The 24,909-nt window shown below is 36.0% G+C and overlaps 1 protein-coding gene across 7 annotated transcripts in view; it reads right to left on the bottom strand.

Annotated features, from left to right (window-relative positions):
- Positions 1-24,909, bottom strand: part of METTL15 (methyltransferase 15, mitochondrial 12S rRNA N4-cytidine) — a 74,515-nt gene that overhangs the window by 40,011 nt on the left and 9,595 nt on the right. For 6 of the 7 annotated variants that reach the window (XM_085550012.1, XM_015863454.3, XM_015863451.3 and 3 more), the window contains exon 3: positions 3,897-4,033. The exons of the other annotated variant lie outside the window; for it this stretch is intronic. In XM_085550012.1, coding sequence (XP_085406138.1) covers positions 3,897-4,033 — 137 coding nt within the window. The remainder of the gene's footprint in view (positions 1-3,896; positions 4,034-24,909) is intronic. 7 annotated transcript variants of the gene reach the window in all.

The raw sequence follows: 24,909 nt of genomic DNA, 5'->3' as shown, positions 1-24,909 counted from the left end.
CTGCTACTGAATATTTATGCTGGAAGGTAACTTTGAAGTGGACCCAAACTTAAACCAAGAACTCAATACATTGAAGGATCAGATTATAGGCATAAAAGCAAATAAAATAAAATAAAAGCTCTAGTCATTCTGAAACCTGGGCAGCTTCAGAAGAGACTGAATTTTTGTTTATTATGCTTTGGTAAGAAAATGTATATGGTTTTGTCATCCAAATGAACCTTTTAATGAACAAGCTAAATAGCAGAAAAGTACTGTTCTAATATAAAGGGCTTTTGAGCTCTCTCAATGGCATTTTCTACCTCTTAGTTAAGACAAATGATTTATTGCTATTGCTTTTGAGAGGCAGCCAGATGTTGACATGGATAATTATTTAAAAAGAATTAAATCTACAGATAACTAATGGTTATATAGTAACTAATTTGAATTTGAAAGCACCTGAACATATTGCAAATAGAAGTTCTGTTTTCCATAGAACTTACCATATCCTGTTTTACCTAAAACGCAGAAGATTGAAGTTTATGACTATCACACTTGACCTGTAAACTTATGGTAACACTGAAAGTAAAACCCAGAATCACCACCATCTCAAAGTTACTTTAGAACTACAGTAAAATATATTAAAGCTTAGCTATAAGGAATTGTATATGATCTGTCTCTACATTTGAGGGTATTATTTCTTACAAAGAACAACATATAGTCTTTTCTGAGAAGGTTTCTCATACTTAAAAGCTTGTAATAATATTGGTTAATTGCTAGATTTCAGTCAGCTCTCTAGCCTCTCCCTTTCAGCGGATGTGAAAGGGTTTACTCGTAATCTACATTACTACTGATTAAATTTTATCTTGTTCTCCTGAATTCACAGCAGCAATTCCCAAGTTAGAGGCTTCCCCAGAAAGAATGTCAAAGGATTCCCACCCACACATTGAATATCTAACAGGCCCTGACCCATTTTCTCCTTATTAAAGCAGCACTAGATGCTTTAAAAAAAATATGAAAATAATAAACAGAGAAGGTAAATGAATGCAACTATTGCAGTGGGAAATCTATCCTCTTCAGATTTTAATTATGACAAAATCACTACCAAAAAGCAGAGATGCATTTAAAGTACAAACATCAAATAAATTTTTCCACTGTTCTCATTTGGTGACTTATTACTCCTACTGCCTTTCAGCGAAGTACAAGGGGGACTTCATTTATTCGTTATGAATTAGAAAAATCCCCTAATTTGGGGATAGTTAAGTCTTCCAACCATATCTCCAGGCATATTTCTGCAACTTGGATTTTAATAATCCTGTAACTAAATGACAGAAGATACAGCATAATTTAAAAAAAAAAGAAAAAAAAACAATTGAAACTACAATTTTACTAAGATTTTTTTGCCTAGTCAGACTTCATATCAACACTTAAATCTGAACATTTATAATTTTCTTTTTATGGGACATTGCATTATTGCAAAAGCAACAAGAATGGAGATGAACACTGCTGCTGTTATGCTGGAATATACTATATATATACACAATATATTATATATATATATTAACAATCTAAAATGATGAAACACATGACATTCTGATTTAAATTTAAACAAAATGGCAGCAGAAAATTCAGTTGATGTATGACTTTCAATTTGTCCAATGCACTCAGTTACAGACATAGTGAAAACCTGATTTTACCAGTTACAGTTGCATAACAGCCTTTTCTTCCTCTTATATTGTCATCTCCCAAGGAAGTGAAGCAGTTTAGAAGTCAAATAACCTCTCCCAAAACAACAACATTAAACAGAGCTTAAAAACAACCCCAAATTAGACAAACAATGTAGAAGCCTATACTTGTGCGTTGCAGGTATTCAGTTACATCCATGCCCGTGCTTCTTACAAAAGACACAGCCCCATATTTCCCTCTGCTTGCAGCTGCATGCACCTATTACCATTTTTTAATAGCACAACTATTTCTGTGCCTGCTTGGTGAACCAAATGAAGGAACTATATTAATTGACAGTAAACATGAACAAAGATTTTCAGCTGGATGAATTCCCTTGTCATTGGTGCCAACACAGATTTCAATTACTCCTTTTATAAAAAATTACCGTTTCTAATAGTCCAGAAGATATTCAATTCAAAAAAAATTCTAACATCTTTTAATGAGTAACACAAGAAAATTGATTTATGAAAGCACTAAATCTCGTAACATACTCCCAACCAATTTGTAAGCAGACCTTAACAGACTTTTATTTGTTAATAATATACTTATTACTCCTGTTCCCTTTCAACTCATTTCACAGATGATGTCCCAATGAAAGCAAACTAATAAGAAAACATTCCAGATACAAACCTTCTCTGTCTTCAGAAGGCTAACTTATTTGCCAACACTATTGTAAGAAAGATGTATTTATATTTTGAAAAAGGACCCACCTCTTCTTTTGAGAGGTAAAAGATGAAAGGTGATGGAAAACATGTAAGAACATAGCCCTGTCTAGTAACACACTTCCAATTGGCATGGAGTCATTTTGCAGTCATCAGGGCTTGAACAACAGTCACTTAAGAGTCCATTTCCTTATAAGGATAACTTGCATCTCTGAAGGTGGACAACATTATGTCTGGAGTCCAAGTGACCAGGTTTATACAAGTCAACAAATAAAAGCAGGAACTCAAAGAACTATATTGCCACAGTAAGTATGTCAACTGCAATAATATATGGAATAGCAAGAATCTTGCAAATAGAGAACAAACAATGTCAATCATTGGCAGAACAATTTCCAGCACTTGTAAAATATCATGATCTGGAAAATATACTTTCTCCTCACCAGGTTTGCACAGTATACTTGACTTGCAAGAACCCAACTGAGTCAAGAGGACTGTTTAATACTATATGATTGTGTAGATGATTCTGAAAACGTTTAGATATAAGATTAGCTTACACCCTTGAATTTCTCCTCTCAGACCTCTGACAATGACACATGAAGAAAGGAATGCACAGTTAGACCAGCTTCTTTTGGAAAACGTGAAGAATACCTGCTGCATTGTATGAAAAGCACTGCTGTCCCAGAACACAATTAACCACGTGTTTCTTTACCCACTGCTTTCATTTCACTACATACTGGAAAAATTTCCATCTACATAAGGAAAATTCTTTTGAAATAAATACTATTAAGTTTTCAGCATGACAGTAAGCATCTTCTCCTTATACTCCCTCTAAACTTAAGTTTTAGTTCTATATTATCTAGTTCTCTATCTACACACATCCATTTCCTGGTGAAGCGTAAACAATAATCTTGGAGAAAAGTACATTTATCTCTGCATGTTGCATACCTGTATGGGAACCTATTTATGTTCTGTGCCGTTTCTTAAACAAAATAAAGAAACAAGATATTTGTATAACAAAAAAGCCCTTAAAGTCAGCATTTAGCCTCTGTTCATTTCACAAATTCAGTATTACCAAACAAAAAAATTGAAGCATGAGGTAAATAATCCTTACAAAAAAAACAGTGGCTTATTAAATGGTTCAGTAGTATCTGAAGTCAAGACAGACATAATACCAAATTTTCTTAAAATCATTCACTTATTACTTAAATTACATTATTTCAAGGTATATTATTCTTTTGTGGTTTTTTTTGTAAAGCACAATGTTTTTGACACAAACTATTTAAAATTGGCTACTAGAAAGATACTTAGAGTACTAAAAATGCATTTTACTTCAAAAAAAAAAACAGAAAGACTTGCATGCAAACATTCACAAATGAATTGAACTGGATCTCCTCTTTTATTAGGTATATGCAATACAAAATGTAATGCTTACATAAATGCATTACAAGTATATATAAAAAGCTATGAAAACCTAAAACTGTGTATGTTGTACCACAGTGTTAACAATATTTAAGTCAGGAAAAGACAACTTACGGGTAAGACTCCGAAAGCTGCTGAGCTATTTTATAAGCCGTGGGGTCCCTGTCCAGGGCGTATATTGTAATGTTGCTGGCTTTCTCTAGAAGAGCTATACTATGACCTCCAGCTCCAAATGTCATATCAAGGAAACACTGAAATACAGAAGAGAACACCATTACATCATAACAGAACCATAACAGATGGAAAGAATATCCTGAGTTGAAAGGGACCCACACAAGAACCACAGAGTCCAACCCCCTGCTCCACACGCAACTACCCAAGCCCAAACCCTGTGTATGAGAGTGATGTCTTATCACTTGAAATCTGGCAGCTCGGTGCCATACCCACCACCCTTTGGTGCAGAACCTTTCCTTAACCCCCACTGGAACATCCCCTGACAGCTCTGTGCCATTCCCTCGGGTACTGCTGCTGTCACCATAGAGCAGAGCTTAGTGCTGCTCTCCACTCCCTGTACTGCATCCAAGTCATCAATGAAAACATTGACAAGAACTAGTCCTAAAATGGAGCTCTGGAAAGGGCTGCCCAGGGAGATGAGTCACTGCCCCTGGAGGTGCTCAAGAAACAGTGTTCTAAGGGACATGGTTGAGGGGGAAATGTTGGTGGTAGGTGGACAATCAGACTGAACAATCATATAGGTATTTTCCAACCTTGGTGATTCTATATTTGCAATTCCACACAAAACAAAAATCACTTCAGAATAAATGTCTGGGTGGCTTTCCATAACAGAACAATAATTTGGTACAGACACAGATCCATTCTTAACTTCAAGGAAAACTACTTGTTTTGCTGCTTGATTCAACTTGTATTGAGCCATACAAAGCTACTTAAGACATAGGGCTATATAAAGAAGTCAGTACCATCTGCTTTTTAAGACCACCTAAAAGGAAGGCTGATGGAATTAAGCATAAATATTAGAAGTGACAATATCACAGTCTTACACCACAGATCAAAGTGTGATGGCAAGGAACACACATTCTGACTGGGATAAACTTAACTATTGCTAAAATATAAGTTTAAAGACAGTACTATTGATTTCAGACTCAGTGTGTGAGTACTAAGGTATGTATTTAGATTACCAATACAGTGTCTAATAGATAAATACAGAATGGCAGGTATGGGATACCTACCTTAAATGCAAGCATTTTTCAGTTGTCAGATGTGACTTATTCTGAGGGCTTAACCATTTGATAAACAATGTCAGTTTCTGAGCTTCTGAGGAACATCTACTACCCCATATGTATATCATATTCATTTTGTTTTCAGAATACAAATTAAAACAGGATAATTTTCAGTAAATCCAGACATGGCCTCATGCTACTGAAGTTGACAATCGAGGAACTCTGAATTCTCTCAAACTAAATCATACACAGGTATGAATTCCCTGCAAACTGAATGTAATTCCTGAAATAAGACTCTCATAACCCAGAAGCCTCAGATCGGAATGCACATTTCATATTTGCAACAGAAGACTTACTATCTTATACTATCAAATCTCACACAAAAATAAGCTAACTTCCAAGGACTGACTAACTAAGACACATTTACCCAAGAGGACACCCGGGGAAAGTCATTTGCCTGCAAAGAAGGGAGACTGCTCTACATCTTCTGTAGACTCCACTCCAGAGAGGTGTCTGCAAAGTCTATTTGACCGCTAGGCTGACAAGGCAGCTTTGCTCCGGCTCCTCTTTTAGGAAACAAACCTGGGACACGGTCAGCTACCTTGGAACAAGGCAAGCTGGGCCAATGAATCCTGCTAGAGTGGGAAATGCAAGCAAGTGAGCTAAAATTTAATGGAGTTTTGTCTTTTGTATGTATAAAGCAGCAGTGCTGTTTTTAGAAGCTGCCCCACAGGCCTTACTCCGTCAGGCTGAAAACCGTGGTACTTAAGAGCTACTTTCTTGACAGAAATAGCTACCTCTTCACTTTCAAAGGTTGCATGACTATGCTTCCATTTCAAATACAATGGTTTTTCAAATTGCTAAGAGAGTATCTGTAATTCTATAGTCTAGGAAAAGCATACTAGAGTTTAGGGACAAAAAAAGTTATTGTTTAATACCAGTGTATTTGAACCCAAGTAGACATAAGACTGAAGAAGTATCTTCCCTGGTTTCTGCATCTCTGAATTCCCACAACTCTCTCCTCCTCTTCTGGCACAACTGATCTTTGCTGCCAGGGCGGGGGCAGAAGATAGACACCATACAAGCTAAACCAAACAAGAAAAACAGATTCTCTATATCCTCCAATATGAATTGCAGACTTCTTTTTCACCTGAAATTATTTAAAAGCCACTTATGAAGAAAATCAAACTACACAGACTTCATCTGAACAATCTTTTCAAGAAAATCACACATTCCAAAGCATCTTTTAAGGGAAATATTGCGACCTGTTGAAAAGGAGATTTAACCAAGAAGTTCCTTGGAATAGAAAGGGAAATACAAAAGCAGTGAAGACCAGAATGAAAAAGAGGCAAAAATTTCTATTTATGTTTCCTAAAAACTGCTTCTGGAATAAAAAGCTTTCTGGAAATCCCTTGATCTTTATAGAAATTTATAGAAATTTCATAACAATAAAACTGACTACTTAAGAAATTAACAACCACTATTAAATTGCATCCGCATTTGTGATTAAAAGCTATCCGAAAAAAATAAAACTTTACAGACTGCTATAATACAACCACATCGTTATTCCAGTCATCTGGACTTATAATCTAAAACACCTGAATTTATCATTTTATTTTCTGCATGTTTTCTTTGAGACAATTAAAACATAGTTAGGCAAGCAAAGATTTACCTTCCTAGAAGTCAATCATTAAAGAAAAGCACTGTCATTTGATTTGATTTCTCAAAATTAAAGGAGATGACTAGAACTGAACAGCCCTTCAAGCTCATACTACACACACTTTACAGTCTAATGGTTGTGGCACTTGAGATCCACAGAAAAACTCTGAACTCTAACAAGTTCTTTTCCCTTACAGAGGCACCCAAAGAAGCTGTTAAAAGAAACCTCATGAAGTAAGATCCAGTTCAGCATTATTTAGACTTAATCTGATTCTACCTTCTTACTTGCGACTAAGGACAATTGCTATTGTACGCTCAGTTTCCAATGTCTCTGCGCACTAAAAATTGCCAGCAGCATTCAACATGTATCTCCTATTGAAGCAAGAGCAACAACATCACACCTTCCGAGCCTGTTTTCACCAGGGACTGAGGATGTAACACCCCTACTATAAAAAACAATTCCAAAATCTATTCCAAAATCTATTCAGGCATTCACAAAACTGAAAAAGAAAAAAGGGATTTTTCTTCAATCATAACTAGATAGAAGAATTTAACTACCTTTTGAAAATATCTTAATACATCAACTCCAAGCCACCAAAACCATTTCTTATTCACTATCCATCAGCCTCAGGTAACCTCTCTTTTTCAAAGGGCCCGCTTGTTCGGCCATTTTTTTACACTGTCCCACTCTAACAGTAAAATCACCTTGCCTACTGCTTGCAAATTTCTTGCATGAGATTATGCAACTTAAAATACATGGACATAACAAGCTACAGTGTCATTTTGGAGTGTACTAAAAACAGCCTAATTTACATCATAACTCTTTGGGGAAAAAAAGAAAAAACAAACAGTGAGTAACATCATCTGCGTTGGGGTTGGGGTTTTATGGCGGTTGTTGGGTTTCATTGTTGTTGAGAAAAGCAACCAACTAAATGCTCTTATTTGATATCATAAGTATATCAATGTACCACTTCAGCTTTTTCACAATGTAAGCATTCCCTTGCCTGAATCAAACTTATGTTACCCAGAGCCAAGGAAGTCATAGGAAGTGCTAGAAATAAGTAGCTATTTGTGTGTTCTGTAAACAGCCTGTAAACAACAAAATTGCAAGTCACGAGAAGTTCCAGAACATGTTCCACTGTTTTATGAAGTTTGAATATCAGAACATATGAAGTCAAACTTATTTTTTGGCAAGTATATCTCCAGACAACTTAGTTATAAAACTGCTTCTTTTTTTTCCCCCCCCCTTCCAAAGGAATTTTCAAAGATTGTGTGCCTCATGTCAGTTAAGAACACTTGCTGTTATTCTGCTTAACAATCTCTCCTCACAAACACATGCCTCCGCTTTCACTCATTTAAAATATGATTAACTTGTAGCTTGGTGAACCCATTATACATGAGGAATATTAACAAACCATAGAAGATCTTTTCTGAAGCAAAAAATTAATACTGGCAGACAAAAAGAAAATAAAGATCACTGTACCATGACAAGTGACATGCTCTCAATATTGTAACAGCATCTAAAAGACGTTAAGAATTCATGCAAACATTCACTATGAATAAACCCAGGCTCACCAAAGTTGTGTTACTCTTTCATTTAAAAAAAAAAGGAAGTTAAAAAACCTTTAAGCAGCAGCTGACATCTGTAACATGATTTTTAAATAGGGATCACAACACAAAAGAGGATATAGCGCTGATTCAAGTGGAAATGACTGCACGACTCTATACATGGTACTAGATGAAATACCCCATCACCAGCATTAATGGAGTAGGAGAAAGCAGTCTTGGCATCCTAGCTGACCTGGTTAAGGCTAAATTAAGTACATTGTGACACAATGTTAAGGTAATGTTAAAAATAATTAAAAAGGCCTTCTAGATCTTCTATGGATAATCTTGGAAGTGTGGAGGTACGGAAAGCTAGAACCTAAAACAGATGCCTCAATCCAGCAACATTTTGCAGCTAGAACCTAACAAAAAAATTAAATCATTAAGTTGGCCAATTGAATTACTTTTACTGCTAACATAACTACTTTGGTGCACTGATCAGATTTGAAGTCACTGCCTGTGCTACATATTCATACCATCTATATATATTAAAATGCTCTCTATATATATTTCATTCATTTTTTATGCCCGAAACAGAAGCAAGATGCTTTGTTTTTCATCTTCTCTCTCCCTCTCATCTAGTAGTTTTTAATCAAAAAGTTTTACACTCATGGTCATATAAATACAAGAAAAGTTTATTGCGTGAATTCCTGCAGTGACTCACCATTCCATTGTGAAGTTATGATAGCCCCTTCCGAGTTCCCCTTGGGAATTTTATAATCGGTTTTGACTGTACATTTTAGAAACCATTTGGCTTTTCAGCAACATACAGATAGCACCAAACAAAAGCTTTATAGCCCTCATTTTACAACTAGCTAGTTCTAAGACAGTTATACAGATACCAAAAGTTCACCTTATTTTTATTTTTTTTAAATACACAACTTCACACTGCCAAGTTATCTCCTAATAAATATCTTGTAAGCACTTTTGTTGCCATGTGCCTCCAACACACATTATTTCACTATGACTGAAGTCATCTGCAATTCTACTTATGATTACATCCTGCATCAAGTAAACTTTACTCCACTATACCTGGTAGCAAATCCTTTTCTTTAACTGTACGACAAAGCAAAAGGAGAATGTAAAATTGGGAATTTAAACTCAAACATCATTCATAAATTGAAACTACTTTAAGAATATACAAAATACTAGAACAGGTGCAAAAGCTTGGAACTTCTAAACTATGATTTCTTGGTTTTTGAATGGCAAGAGATTCCATGGGTTCTAAAAATCAGGAATGTGCTTCCTGACATCCAAAAATAACCAAGCCAAGGATACTCTTTTCAGAACTGAAAACAAACTACCTTGCATCCAAGCTACACTACCTGATTTCTCAGATGGAATGAAAATGTCTGGCATTTACTGGTTGAAGAAAGAGAGCCAAAATGAAGACGGACTTTTAGGCAGTTGACGCATCAAACGTCAAAAATCACAAACATTTTTCTTGAAATCTCCAATATTGAGTATTCTAAGAAAAATAAGTTCACAAGAAGGAACTGCTACCTGAAGAAAACAGTGACACAGCTGCCTGATGAGGCAGCCACTGCTCACCAGTGTGTTCCAAATCACTCTCGACTGGGTCACAACACTCATATTGGCTTCCACCCATCTTTCTCAGTGGGATGACAAGCCAGCATTTGCCACAATAATACAGCTTCTATATTTGAAATGAATGATAGTGTTTTCTTATAAATACATAAAAGGTCAAGCTTGCATTTTAAACTGAGATGCTTGTTACTGCTAATAAATACATAATTTATTATTGTCTTGCCAGACACTGTTGGTAGGTATCTAAGTAAGCACTTACTCTTATTGTTATCTACCCAATCAGTTTGCAGAGGAAAAATAAAATCCTAAAGTATTATTATAAACAAAATCGCCAACACATTGCAAGACATTTTTTGCCTCTTCATTCTACCTGAGTTCCTGTGATGAGTCATGTTCTCTAAACTTCTTGTCTGAGTTTCCTTGTTATTCACAATAGAAATTGTTCATTGTCACAACACAAGTTGTTTTCCACTCTGCTTTATTTTTCAAATATCAACTCTAAGCACATTAAAGTAAAAATATAACTGACCTCTTGCTCAGACATCTTGATTTTACCTCAGCTTACAGCTTCAGTACACTCTCAGGCTACAAGAACTACTCCATATAGATGTAAGTAGAAAACTGAGTTAAAAAGAAAAGGAATTGTACAAGGATGTGTCTTCCACTAGCAGTAAAAGCTGATCAGTTATATGGGTTTTTTTTTAACTTTTTTTTAAGCAACTAATTTCTGCAAAACCAAGAATTAATGAAAGCATATTAAATAAAAAAAAAAATCTGGAAAAAAGCTAGAGTCAATTTAAAACACTTAAACTATTGTTCAGACACATAGGTTCACAGTGGGAAGACAGTTACTTAATTGCTTCTTTTCCCTTCCTTTCCACAAATCTCAAAATCTACCTCAACAAAATCAACTCAAAATAGAAAACTGCTTCTCAGCCCTGACCTTTGTCAATGCCAATCTCACTTAACCAACAGTTGTAATAAACATAGAAAATTAATCAGAAGTAAAAATCTAAAAAAATTATGCTTGGAAGGAAGGAAAAAATATATCCAAACTTGGCTGTATTTCTTTCCAAGCCTCTAAAAGTAAGGATTCTGCTATAGCCAGCACAAAATAGAACTTAATCATCCTAAGGAAAAGGATGGAGATCAGTGACAGACCGCAAGTCTATCCCAGCCAATAGGCTGGACTGAGATTGTGCAAGGTCCTCAATGGACTTCTGACAGAAAACTGTGGCTAGCGCTGCTCCTAGAAGGAGGACTTCCTGAATAACAGCTCTGAACATCCAGCCTCTATTTATACTGAATTGGAACAAGTCTCAAGACTGATAAGCACAGAGAATGAAAGGGACTCTCTGGGTGTGAAAACATGTCCTACCTGCCACAGGCTCATGCATAAATACACATATATATCCACATTTCTAATAGCAGGGGTAAAGTACTGTTTAAAAAAAAAATTACACAGTTGGACAAAACAACTTAAAGATACTAATTTTAGATCCATTCCGATTTGTAATTACCTTCTTCCAAGCTAGAAGTAAGAGCTGTTGAAAACTAGATATATATGGCTCAGCCCATTCCAAATCATTTTCTGAATTATAACCAAAGAACAATCAAAGCATACATTTTCAGTTCCAAAATGTATCTGGTCAGTATTTCAGAACACGACAGAAAAGGCTTTTTTGCACTAAAATGTAACACTTTCTGGAATCATAGAACAAGCATTTCAGGCCTTTTTAAACACTTATTGATACATTCTTTGAGATACAATAAAAAACAAATAAAACCAAGCACTCAAACTGAAGAGGATTTTCTTCAATTCCAGTTCATTTTTAAATTACCTAAATGCTTTACAACACATGACAATCGCACAACTTAGAAAACCAGGAATTTATGGGCACGGCCAAGTGCCTTAAAATTAAGGCAACAGCCCAACTTCATCAAGTAACAAAATCCTTCTCAATATATATGCAATCTACCATATCTGAAACAAACTTCTCATGTTGCATAATAATGACAGGATAAGAACATTAAGACTTTCCCTCCCCATCCAGTCAACGCTCAGTTTTATGCACAGAATACATACATCAATTTTAGACAGCCTTCATAGATTGCCCTTTCTGGAAATGGGCACATGCAGATCAAAAAACAATTGAACAAAAACATAGTTCAATAATTTTACATAATATTATAATAAAACTACCCTTCTAAGTCGAATAACAAAAAATGTATTCTGCCCAACTTAGTTTGCAACCATACCCAAAAACTGAACATTCTCTCATGAATACGTACATACTTTAATGCATACATACATTCTACACTGCACAGAGAATTAATTCACCCAGCAGAAGCTGAACCACCACAGACCATAGAACACTGCAAGTTCATAGGGCCCCGTTCCTTAACACGGTCTCAAGTCTCTTAGAAAACAGGCTATTTCTGGGACCAACATAACCTGAAGTACTCCCACACTGCTGAAACCATACTGAATGAGGTTTTAAAATCTACTGAAAATATAATTATTCTGAAACATCATGTTAAAATTCACAGTTCGTAAGAAAATTGGGGAATGGAAAAAATACTGTTCTGTAAAGCAAGGCATTTTAGAAGAAGTTTTGTGTTTTGTTCATTTTCTTTTTTTTTCCTCCTCAGACCAGTATCAGATGTGAACCTTAATAGCTGCTGGAACTGTTCATTATCAGGAGAACCTACGCAGCATATGCCTACCCTCTTCTTCCAGGTCAACACCCAAGCACATTCATCTCAAGTGCATTATAAGTATTTCCAGAAACTGTTGGCTTCTAATGACATTATAGCAGTACACACAATATTTTTCAAAATAACCATGTTAAAAACAGTGTTTTGATACCCTGACTGCTATAATTCAGAATGCAAGCCAGTCATAGTATTTCTATATTCTCCTTTGTATTTTTTTTTTCCTTTTACATTGCTGGAGAAACAACTAAAAAAGATCACCCCTAAACATTTATCATACATGTATTCAACATGTGCACTTCTTACTGCACCTACCTTTCAACCATGGAAAAAAAAAAAAGAACTCAAATGTTTCTTATTTTTATGGTTCTTCAGCCAATCACCACTTTTTTTTAAATTTCACTATATGAGCTCTTAAATACTTTTAAAATTATTTTTCTGTAAAGTCCAAAAGAACTTTGAACAAGAGCCTTTAAAAAATGTTATTTGATGTATATTGATGTATATGAGTTGCTGTGCAATTCATCACTTCTGATGCAAGATGTCAACATCTGTCAGAATGGCTTGGACAAATCATTTCTATGACCAGTATAATAGAAAAACAGAATGAAATTTAGGGCTGTCTTAATGCACATTGTGAACAGCAGTGGAGAAAATGGAAATAAATACCAGAAGATAAACTTCAAATTTGAATAATTTACAAGGCACTATTAAGGTATAAGATTATCAGTGACAACAAAGAAGTAATTTCACATCTCCTTCTAGGGTTTATTTCAGGTATCATTTTGCATTTTAATTTATTCCTACAATTAATTCCAAACAAGTTACGATGATCAATAAGTGCAAAAAATAAGAGATCCTTAAATTAACTGAAGTACTTCCCTTAATTTCTCGTCAAAACATTCATGTACAATTAAAAATTTAATACATTTTTTAAAACCTATTTAAATAGATATTTTCAGTCAGGAAAAAATACATATATTAATTGTAGTGCTATTGCACATCTACTTGTCATGTGTGGGGGCAAAGTCATTTGCATCAGCTCAATTACACAAAACAATCCAAAATGTCGGTGCTGACTTGGGAACATCTTAGTATCGAAATAAACAATCTATTTAAAAGAGACTAATGGAAGTAGGATCACTTTTCATCTGAAAGACAAATGGAGTCTTTTTCCTGTCAACTGAAGTTCATGACTGGACTCAATTTACAACTCTGTTTGGAGTAACATGCTTGAAAACTTATAGCATGTACAAATCTCACAGATGTTCTTGTACCATTAAATAATAGTTATGTAGCTTTGTGGCACTATAAATAATAATTATTGGTAACAGACCTTCTGTTAAATTTTTCCATTATATTCAAATAGCTTAATATAAATACCTACCCAATTTGATTGTATTATACCTCAGTTATTGTCAAACTATCACCGAGGTACTCTCAAAAAAACGTTAGTTGAAAAATAATTTATTCATTCACCTTTGGTTGATGTTTAAATATGAAATCATGAATTGTGTACAGCCACCAATTCAACTGCACTACAACCAATGTTCTCTTACTACTTCATTCAATATTATTATGTATAATATTTTCTATAAGAGGAAGTCAAAAAGCAGTGACCTGAGCAAGCATAATCTATTTGTTTTTAACATCATTCATGCTGTCTTCAGCAATAGAAATGTGCTGTAGACTACGATGCCTTAAAAACTAAAGGATCTCTGGTCTCCCCTGACATTCGATGTCTTCTATTTTTGCACTGGATGCTAATTGTGTCTGCTAACACTGTGACTTGTTAAAAGTTTTGGTATACCATAATAGTGAACTATTTTGCATACTTTTTTTTTTTTTTTTTTTTTACTGTGTTTGTCAACCACAACCTGCCTGAGTTACATGAAGATTTACTTGGATTTGAAGAAGTCACAAATACTGTGCAGGGAGCAGTTAAAACATCACCAGAAGTCAGATAACATCCACCTTGACTTGTGATGCCTTTCAGGAAGAAACTCAAAATCCTCCTCCACATCATAGTGATACTGGCAGTATGGCACTAATCCATAAACATATTTTAATCTTCACTAACAACCACTGCAGTCACTGCTTGGAAAGTAGTAAGGTTTTGTACACCTAAGACTAACAACCAACAACCTAAAGAAAATGAAAGATAGGTTCTGAAAGTCCTTGGCCCCATACATAAATTCCAAAGCATTTTTAGCATAAATAACGCCACAAACCTCCCCCCATTGAAGAAGAGATAAGCATCTTAGTTTCAGCTGAGTTAGAATTATTTTCATTGAGTGTTTGGTAAGATGCTATGTTTTTATTCTAGGACAAAAATCAATGCTGATAATAGACAGATGTTTACAGTTGTTGCTAAGCAATGCTGTACAGAATCGAAGTAATTTTCAGGAAACGGGCCAAGGAACTGGGGAGGTAACAGAATTAGGACAGTGGACTTCAACTGGTCAAAAGGATATCCCATACTATATGATAATACACAGAAGGAAAGTTTCAAAGGAAATAGGAGTTCATCTGGTTATCCACTTGCTGGGGGGCTAGCTGGGCATCAGTCAGTGAGTGATAAGCAGTTGCATGCCCATCACTTGTATACTGTCATATATATATATATATATATATATATATGACATATCATCATAACTATTATACTTTTCCTCCTCTGTATTAGTAAATAGTTTCACCTGAACCCACAAGTTGTTTTCTTTTTGATTCCCACCCCATCTGACTACTTATGTGGGGAGCAAGCAAATGACTGTATGGTACTTGCTACCTGCCAGGTCAAACCACAACAGAAAGGTAGGTGTAAAGTAGTGAGGGAAGAACACAGGCTGCTATTGATAATACAATTCACATAAATTATCTTTTCCTTATATTAACACAGTATTTTTTGGATCACTCTATAATTCAGTCATGTATATCTGAAATACAAAAAACTATCCTGCAGTAATTATGGTATGCCTTCTGATTTTACATTAGAATATCTCAAAATTATTTGCAATGACAGTTTTCTAAAAATACTGTTGTAACTTTTTGGCAATTGTTTTATGACAATTGTACTCCATGCTGTCAAAATCCCTATGGAGTTACTTACAAAGTGAGCGAGTGTCTTTCTGTAGCTAAACATAGCCACTCTAAAACAAGCTGCACAAACATGCATTTTTCAGTAATTAGAAATGTAGTGCTACTAAACTTCATAAAGCAGGGAAGATTTAATGACCTCCAATACACCGTAACTTGAGATGCTCACATTCTCATCTAGTATGCAGGTACAATACTGTAATACATAATTAAAGAACAGCCAGTTACTGATTTATCTTTATGTGAGATCAGCTTTACAAAAAGGAACATACTTCAGACTCATGGGCAATTAAAACCAGATTAATTTCCTACCACAAATATGAGTTCAAATTCCTAGTGAGACTAGTGTGACTTATTATTTACTTTAATACTCTTTACTTCATTAATACAGCAATCAAAATACAATAGAGACCCTGAGAAAAATCTTACCATTCACCGCTGGCAAAAATAGCAAGAAGCAACAACAACCAACAACAAGCAAATATAAATATAGTTTTCATACAATCCATTGATTACAGAATGGACCTATTGCATTCTTCAAAGCATTCAGTCAACACCAGGAACTTTCAGTCTCTTGTTGCACCTCTGCAGCTAGCCCAATACTAATGAAAGACAACCGGCAACATGCACCTACTGTCATAAAATATGTTTAAAGTGCTTGCAGAGTTGACATCAGTCACTGAAAAATAACACGCATCCATAATTTGAGTACTGAACAATCATCGCTTTCATTTTAATGCGAACAGCATTCTCATTTGTATTACTGAGGTATTTTAAGATAGCACGCAATGCTAGAAATCACAGCATGCAATGTCATGACTAAGCAAGGCAAACCTGGCTTTGCATTATTGCTTTTCTTTTCAAAAAAAAATCCAGATGTTAATTACAAAAAGAATAAATAAGCACATCAAGTGCAAAATAAACTGTATTTTACATTAAAGTTGCAAGCAATTAGTTAAACATTTCAACCAATTCTATTGCATTTCAACAGATATTACTGCAAGTTCTCACCAAAAGCTACAGAGAGGCAGCATACTTAACTGCAAATCATGGCAAGACACTCTGTTTATGAGGCAAGTCCTACCTGTAGTAGCATGTTATAAGAGGAGTTATTTCACTCTTCTACTTTATATATATTTATTTTACTTACATATATACACACACTTTTATATTTATTTTAACCTATTATTAACCTATTACAAACTACAGCAAACAATCTGACTTGCTGAGAGAAAAACAAAGACATTTCAAAGTCAGTCAGGAGAGCTCCTCACAAAGTCATAAAGATCACTGGGCTAAGAGCATGTTTCCAATCCTCCTTATTGAACTGTTATATTACTACAGCCTCTGAAATTATTCTAAAATTGGTACCATACTTGTTTGTTCCATGCCTTAGTAGGTGTTACATTTTATCTTTCAGATTTTCTAAATGCCAGCTCTAGCATCCTCTGAGCACTTAATCGTGTTTACTCAATATGGTCAGGTCAGAAATCTTGCATAACATTTGCTGAAATTACATCTTAATTCTCCAGTTATTCTGTACCAGCAGACAAGAGATTAACACATACCTCAGGAGTACTGTTTCTGATGCCATGTATTGACAATGTTTTCCAAACCTGATTAGAAGAACTATGTAAACTGAAAGAACTTCTGTACAATTTTGGTACAAGATAACCATAGCAAAGCAAAACCATTGGCTGTAACATGGAAAACATCAATGCAGAAAACAATCCACGAATATTTCACTAAATACTGCATGAAATCAAACATAGTACCTATCACCACTAGTTATTTGTTTGCATTATGAAGGAAGCATTGTCCTGCACATTAAAAAAAACATACATTAAACAGAATATGAAAATATTCTCAATTATTTCCTCTCTGTACAGAAAATGAAATCTATGTCACTGGTAGGGAGGTGCTCTGGACTTTTGTACTGAGATGCAGAAACCCCATTAACAAGTTATAAGTCTTATTTCTTCATCTTCAGTGTACCAGTTTGAAATAGACAGATTTTAACCAGCAATAACTTGGCCTGAAGTCTGAGAAACTAGAAACAAAAACCTGGGTATTTGTATGTAAAAATTGTTTGCAGAAAACAGAAATAGGAAACTAATACCACTGGTAACTATATAGCCAACACTACATGAACAACACTGCATATGTTCAAGAAGCCACCACTTATAGACATCAGGTCACATAACTTTATCACTGAACATGCTACTACCACTGTTAATGTGCAAAACAGGTTACAACAGTCACTAAATTACTGAGTATCATTTTAGGAGAGACCAGAAAACCTTCAGTCACTGCTGCTTCATACAAAACTGTGCTTAGACGTGGAAAAGATAGGAAAGGAGGAAAAGGAGTCCCTTAGGACACACATCTCTGGTCCAATACAACATTCAAAGCCTTCAGCTATTCAACAGAGGACTATTAACATTGCTTTCATACAGCTGGAGCAGACAGTATGATTCACTTATCTCAAAATACAAGAGCTCAGAGAACCTGATGATATTATCAGGCATCAAGTTAGAACAAATAAAGTGCTTTTCATGCAAATATTGGAACTGTGGGTATCATGTTGAAGGGAGAGAGCTAAAATTGAATTCAAAGAGATCCAATGTGGATAAAAAAAGACTAAGTCAGTCAAAAATGCATCCAACATGAATGGAACCCACAGTTTTTATTTTCTGCCCCTCAAGGACTTAAAGGTGCAGGATGCTTATTTATCCATTTCCTAATGCAATTGCTTGTAACACTTCCATTAGCACCTCTTGTTGGGCACCAGCAGCAACTGCAAATCTGGTCAGGTGTACTTCTGAATGTGAATCTGCAGTGTATTTCTGATAGTCTTCTGGTTTAGAAAGATCTTTATAACTAAATGCATGTAAGGGAGGAGAAATTGGTCAAGACAAAAAAAAAGACACAGGTACTCAAAACATCTACTTCCTTATTTGGTCTCTAGAAATTAATTTCTCCATCCTCCAAGCTTCAGTATTTATTACCTATGGAAACATTATCTCAAAGGCTTTAAAAGAAACTCAGTTGCACAGAGCATTACAAGTCATTCAAGTTTTCCTTCCTCAGTTCACAGCTGGGGAAACCAGGATTCATGCACAGCGCCAATAGATTTAATAAATAAAAACAAAAGTGGAAGTGATTAAGAATAAAATAAAAACTAAAAAAAAAATAAAAAAAAAAATCACATCCTGATTTTGACCTAACACCCTGAACACCTTCCCTTAATGAAAGATATACAGAGCTTCGAGGCATCGCCTCTTTTCGTCCAACACAGCTCTTTCCCTGATGCTCCTTGAGGAGGTAAAGAAAGAATCGCATACAAAGAAACTGAAGAAAAGGGAGAAAGGCTCCATCTGTCCCAGTATCCCTAGTCACTGGAAACCACCATCACATCAGCATCTGTAGAAGATAGCACATGCTGGGATAACCAGAATCCATCTGTTATGTTAAATCAAGGTACAAGACAAATGTTAGAAGTACAAACTATCACAACTGCACACATGATCTGCAAGTCAACAAAAATTACTATTTTATTTTTTCCTTTTCTTTGAATTTTGCATCATGCTTACAGAATTTTGAGAAGAGCTGAAGTTAGAAAACATGAAAATGCTAAGAAAAAAAAAAATCACCAAAGGACTCTACACATCTGTAAAGTCACAAGCAGGATAAAGAGCATAATTACTGAGAATGTTACCTAACAAGAAAAAAAATTCAAAGAGAGAAGTACAGAAATCAAGAAGCACAGAGATGGTAACAGTAATGGCAGAACTATTCAACATTAAGAGGATCCTAAACCACACAAACAGAGAACAATTAATGTGAGTTGCCAAAAAACAAAATACTTTACTGGGATGTCAATCAGTAACGCAGAGCTGACAACTGTGCTTTAATTAAATTTGAAACTGTTACCAATTAGTCTAGAGCACTACAGGCTTCATGCTGCCTATGACTCAGTGCACTGACTCATCCAGTAAAACTTCTCTTACAGAAGAACTATGCAGGCATCCACAAGGATGCAGTATCAAAAGAAAAGTAGTTTCATTGACCTTCTTAGAGAAAGCCTTGTTTTAAATTGAAATAGCTAAAGTATAGACTGATACAACTGTCCAATAGGTTTACCAAGGCGAGAATTTCTCAAGCATTGTTGTGGTGAGAAGTTCTCAGCCATTTCCCTGGGAAAAGAAATACAGGTTACTTCAGATTTTAAAACTCCTACAGGAATTCTGCTATTGTACTTCACAGAACTGACATTCTGCAGCCCTGGAATAAAAAAGGGTAAACAAATGGGAACATAATCCTGGGAGAAAGACCATTCCATTGCTATTCCTGTAAACCTCCTGAAACATAAGATAGATTTAAAAGCAAGACCTATCCACTTGTTGTTCTTTCTGAATGCTAGGGTTATGACATCAGAGCTGCACAGCATCTTAGGAAAGGCAGCTTCTCTTCCTCCCTCAGCTAACACCATGATGGTACCACCACAGAAGGAGCAACCAGTTTGTGAAGAGCAGATAAGAAGTGTCCAGAACCAATACATGCAATTCTGATTAGCCCTGGACCAACAAGCTTAGCACTGGTTCTCAAAATGCCAGGCTGCTCACAACCATCTTCAGCTGCAGCTGTGCATTCTTGATCCTATCTTTATATTGCCCCGTGGTTACAGGTTGTATCAGCTTCTCTTTCATCTGGAAAACAACAGCAAGTAAAATGGCACTTTTGTTATCAGCTTACTCCGTGGCTGCACAATCAGAAGAGCGAGAAAGGAAGCAAGAACATAACCAGGCAGCATCAGGCAACACACTGCTGCCTGAAATAAGCCAAACCACATCAGCTTAGAATGAGCAAGAAACTTGCAATTAAGAAAAAAGTCAGAACAACTTACCAAAGAGCCCTAGGGGTACAGCTTCACAGGATGCTAATCCTTGGAGGAGAGGGGAAGGAGTTCCACATTAATTTGTCATAAACAAGCCTTTCTCCTTCTAGTGCATTTCCCCCAGCACTGGTGCTGACATCCATATGCCAATTTATCTTACCAGCACAGCATAGGAAAGCAACACAGAAGAAAAAGTTCTAACACTCTCTGCCACTGTATTTAACTCGTTTGCCAAACTGTCAGGAACCTGACAGAGACATAAAGATGCATAGGGAGCACCAACTCACTCTGGCAGCTCACCTGTTCATGCAACCATGACCTAGACAGCATGGTTCTTACTTTAGGAATCAACTCCTTCAACTTCTGCTTTATTTCCAAAAGTTAAGCAACAATGGAAATTGCAATACTAATAACATCAATAAGAAATGCATTCAGTTTACAGATGAGCATTGGAACCTCAACCACACAGTTCCCATGAGCTGCTCAGAAGTCACTATACCACCCTGGTAGGTCACAGCACGTCTCTTTCTTGGCCGTCAAACACACAGGCTTTAGATCTGCCTCCCAGACATGCTATGCACTCACTGCTCTAAGTCAATGCTGCTCCAAAGCAATAAAACAAATGCTCAGTTTGAGATGTTAACCTCTTTGAAGAGGGAGAAAAAACGGCCATTCCTACTAGGGCACCCACAGATTTGAACATAAATTAGATACCAATGGAGCTATAACTAAGTTCTTTAAAAAAAATAAATAAATATCAATCTCGTTACCTTAAAGTCAGCTATAAGGATAAATACTCAGTAATGAATTTGAATGAATGTATCAATGAAGACAAATGCAATAGCTATCCATGAGTAACTCAGATGTTATAAGGATATGATTCATGATGCAAAACAAAACCCAGCATTCAAAACAGTGTTTGAATAGCTAACACCAAATAAAGACACACGGCCTTGTACAAGAACTAAACAAAGTAAAGGGCTGCTTATTCACACAGCACATTCTGACTATGCCTATTTTAGCGGGCCAGAAGAAAAGTCTTCAGCTGCAAAAAAACTTTTGTCTGAAATCCTACAAACATCTCAAGGCAGTTTACTCCACATTAGATCTACTTTGGTTCTTTAGGCTGAGTATTTTTTAACAGTTGGAGAACAAGGGGCAATCCTGGAACACTACCTCTGGCTTAGTCAGAAAAACCCAACTTGTACTTCACAACCTCCAAAACTAAGCAGGAACAATTATTGCATTTTCTCAAACACAGATAATTTAGTTAAGCACTAAACTGCCAATGCAGGTGAGCACTCTAATTGTGCTAAAAACAACTCTGTTAAACTATAATTGTGCTTTATATCAACTTAAAGCCAGCAACCACCAGTTTCTGTGGCAAATTACTTGATGTAAGGATTACACAAAATACAGAAACTGATGAAACCTGGAAAACCTCTCAATGTCATAACTAGGTGACAAAAAACAAATTGTTAGTTCTCCTCTGTTGGGAACCTCTTGTTTAGACAGAGTTTCGTTCCCAGATAAAAGCTTTATATTCGCTTTGAATGAAGACATAAAACACGACTGTTATTCTCTATAAAGAAAACAAACAACAAAAAGAAACCCTAGAATTGTGAAATACTGCAATACTAATTCTTGTCAAAGCACACTGCATGAAGCATCACAGCTCTTACAGAAGTTCCTTACTTCATAAGTTATCTGACAGGATCTACAGAGGAAATCACATGGACGATCTTCATGCAAATAGCTGCTTTTCCCCTATGCATTTCCCAGCTGAACCTCACTCAGTTTCTTGAATCTCTTTTACACTCACATACGGACACAGAGTCATTTAAGTACATTTAATCCATCTCAAATAATTCATAGGTTTTTCAGTGTGCACTAAAGTCAGTCATAATTGCATAATACTAGTTTATAACAATACTGTGATATAGATAATACAGTCAGAGGACAGAAATGATATATACTGTGCCCAGATGCATTTTTCACACACTTGGTTTGATATGTCTGTTGTAATACTCCTACGATACACCAGTCAACTTCCCATCTCTTGACAGAGTTGAGATTGGATATAAAATAAAACATAAAATACAACATGTAATACAAAACTTTCCTCCCCTTCCAGTCTGTGCTTGTAAAAACAACACTTGTTCAACTGCAAACCAATGATTGGACCAGCAGTTGTATAAATACAGACCTGAGTTTAAGAAAAAGTCTGCTGTTGTTTTTTGTTGATTTTAACATATTTGTTGGGAAGGGGTGAACCATATCTAAGCACAGAAAACACAAACTATTGCAAAAAGTCATCTTACTAAATGCTGTAATGCAGTGCAAAACATAGCATTAACAGCAGATCAGCAAGCTCCCAGGCTGCAGCAAGTGAGGATTTACTAATGCAACATTGAGTTGCCCATTCCCCAGTACTCATTCTCTTTAAAGACTTGACTTCCCTGATATAAGTTGGGAATATAATACAGCTCAGAAGAAGCAGTTTAAGAGGCTTCTAAAGCATGTGAAAAATAACTGACTTACGCAGCTGGTACAAGAGCTTACTGGGGTGGTGCCCTGCTTAACCTGCTCTTCACTAACAGTGTAGAACACAGGTAAATTTGTAATACCTTACCAAGACGTAATTAAAGAAGAACAGCAAGTCTTCATTATCTAAAATGTTTGCAAATTTCCTCAAATCAGGAAATACATCCTGATCATGTCACCATACCAAAGCAACCTAGATGAGTTTGCAAGTACTTTATTAATGCCTTAAAACATCACAATGAGTCACATCTTGGACATCATCCCAAATGATCTATGTAATATAAAGGAATCCCGCTTGTGTTATAAAACATGCGTATATTAGAAAGCTCTCTAACTAATACTATATTATTCAGAAAGAATGGGTAAAAAAAATAAAAGTAACTAACAAGAGTTCTGACCAAGTAAGAGTTTACTACTTGAGAAATAGATTTGCATTCCACTAATAAGGCTGTTTCAAAAAAGATAGAATTTCTCACTTGGAAGAGGCCAGTTTGAGATTTTTATACCTTCCCCTGTTAAGTGCTTGCTTATAAATTCAAGACCACCAAATAAGTTTGTATTCAGTCACTTCATTCTTCATTGGAAGCAAAACATAAAACAAAAAATACTAATCTTTCTAGTTTTAGTGAACAGCATCTGACAAAATTTACTGAGCATTTAACCAGAAAATACTTCTGAAACTGTCAGAAATCTAGAATTATTTGGATTAGGAAGCAAAAATATTCATTAAAAAGCTTTATGAGTTTGAGATTTTTCTCCCTGATGTTAGCACTTCAATCAAAGTACTAGCAGATAAGTACCCATGAGAAAAAATAAGATTTCTAGGAACCTTTCCTCTCTTCTCTAACTACTAGAAAGAGCACCATCAGTTGAAAGAACATACCTGCATAGTTGGAATAATACAAGGGTATAGTTGTAATTACACACTAAATAGATAGTCAGAGGGTATCTGAGAAAAGACTCACCAGTGCTGAGGCTTTTCAGTTGAGATGGATGCCCACCAACATTGAGGCTCACCACAAAAACTCCACAAAGGAGCAATCTCCAGAAAGAGGTGCTACCTTAGTGGCAGTCAGCCCTTCTGGGAATTACCAGGTGAATTACCTTCACCTGTGCTCCAACAGCTGACTCATCACTTGCCTCAGATGGTTATTCAGAGGTTCAGGCTGTGATCAACAGTTTCCCTTACAATACATCACATAAGCCTAAAGACATGAAGCTTCCTAAAGCCACTTAACAAGGACTTCAAACTAATCTTGTGTCATGGAGTTCTCTCTAGAGCTCACTCCTTGACAGCGGGAACAAACCCAGGGAGAGAAAGAACAAAAGCACCTCCCTTCTCTAACTGCACAGTGTGGCAAGGCCTGGCCACGTGCACTCTGGGAGAGGGGAAGGGAGATTGCGAATGGGACTAGGAGGGGGGAAAAACAATAATCTGAGAATGAACAGCAGTTTAATAAACCCAATGACACCGTACAATAATGAGAGAGTTTCAGAGAGAAAACCAAGTTCCAATCTCACCGGCGGGATGTGGAAGGCGGTAAGTTCCGACCACGCTGTCTCCTCGCAGAGAACCGGGCCAAAAACCCCATCCCCTTCCCAATCTCCCCTCCAGTTCCCCTCCCCACATGGCCATTTAAGGCAGTCCACAAAAAAAAAATAAAAATGTCCCCTTAGCTCCCATTATCCCACATGATGTTCTGATGTGGAATAGCAACACCAACAAAATTACAAAACCATAACATCTTGAAAAGACAAGTACTAAAGTCCAGCTGCCCGCCCTGCTGAATTCCAAGCAAATATACGTACATCTCATCAATGAACCTTC

The sequence above is a fragment of the Coturnix japonica genome, chromosome 5 (assembly GCF_054131305.1).
Source record: "Coturnix japonica strain WE chromosome 5, WE-NBRP24, whole genome shotgun sequence".
NCBI classification, from domain to species: Eukaryota; Metazoa; Chordata; class Aves; order Galliformes; family Phasianidae; genus Coturnix; species Coturnix japonica.
Note: the sequence above shows the minus strand (reverse complement) of the source record. Positions and strands in the feature narration are given on the sequence as shown.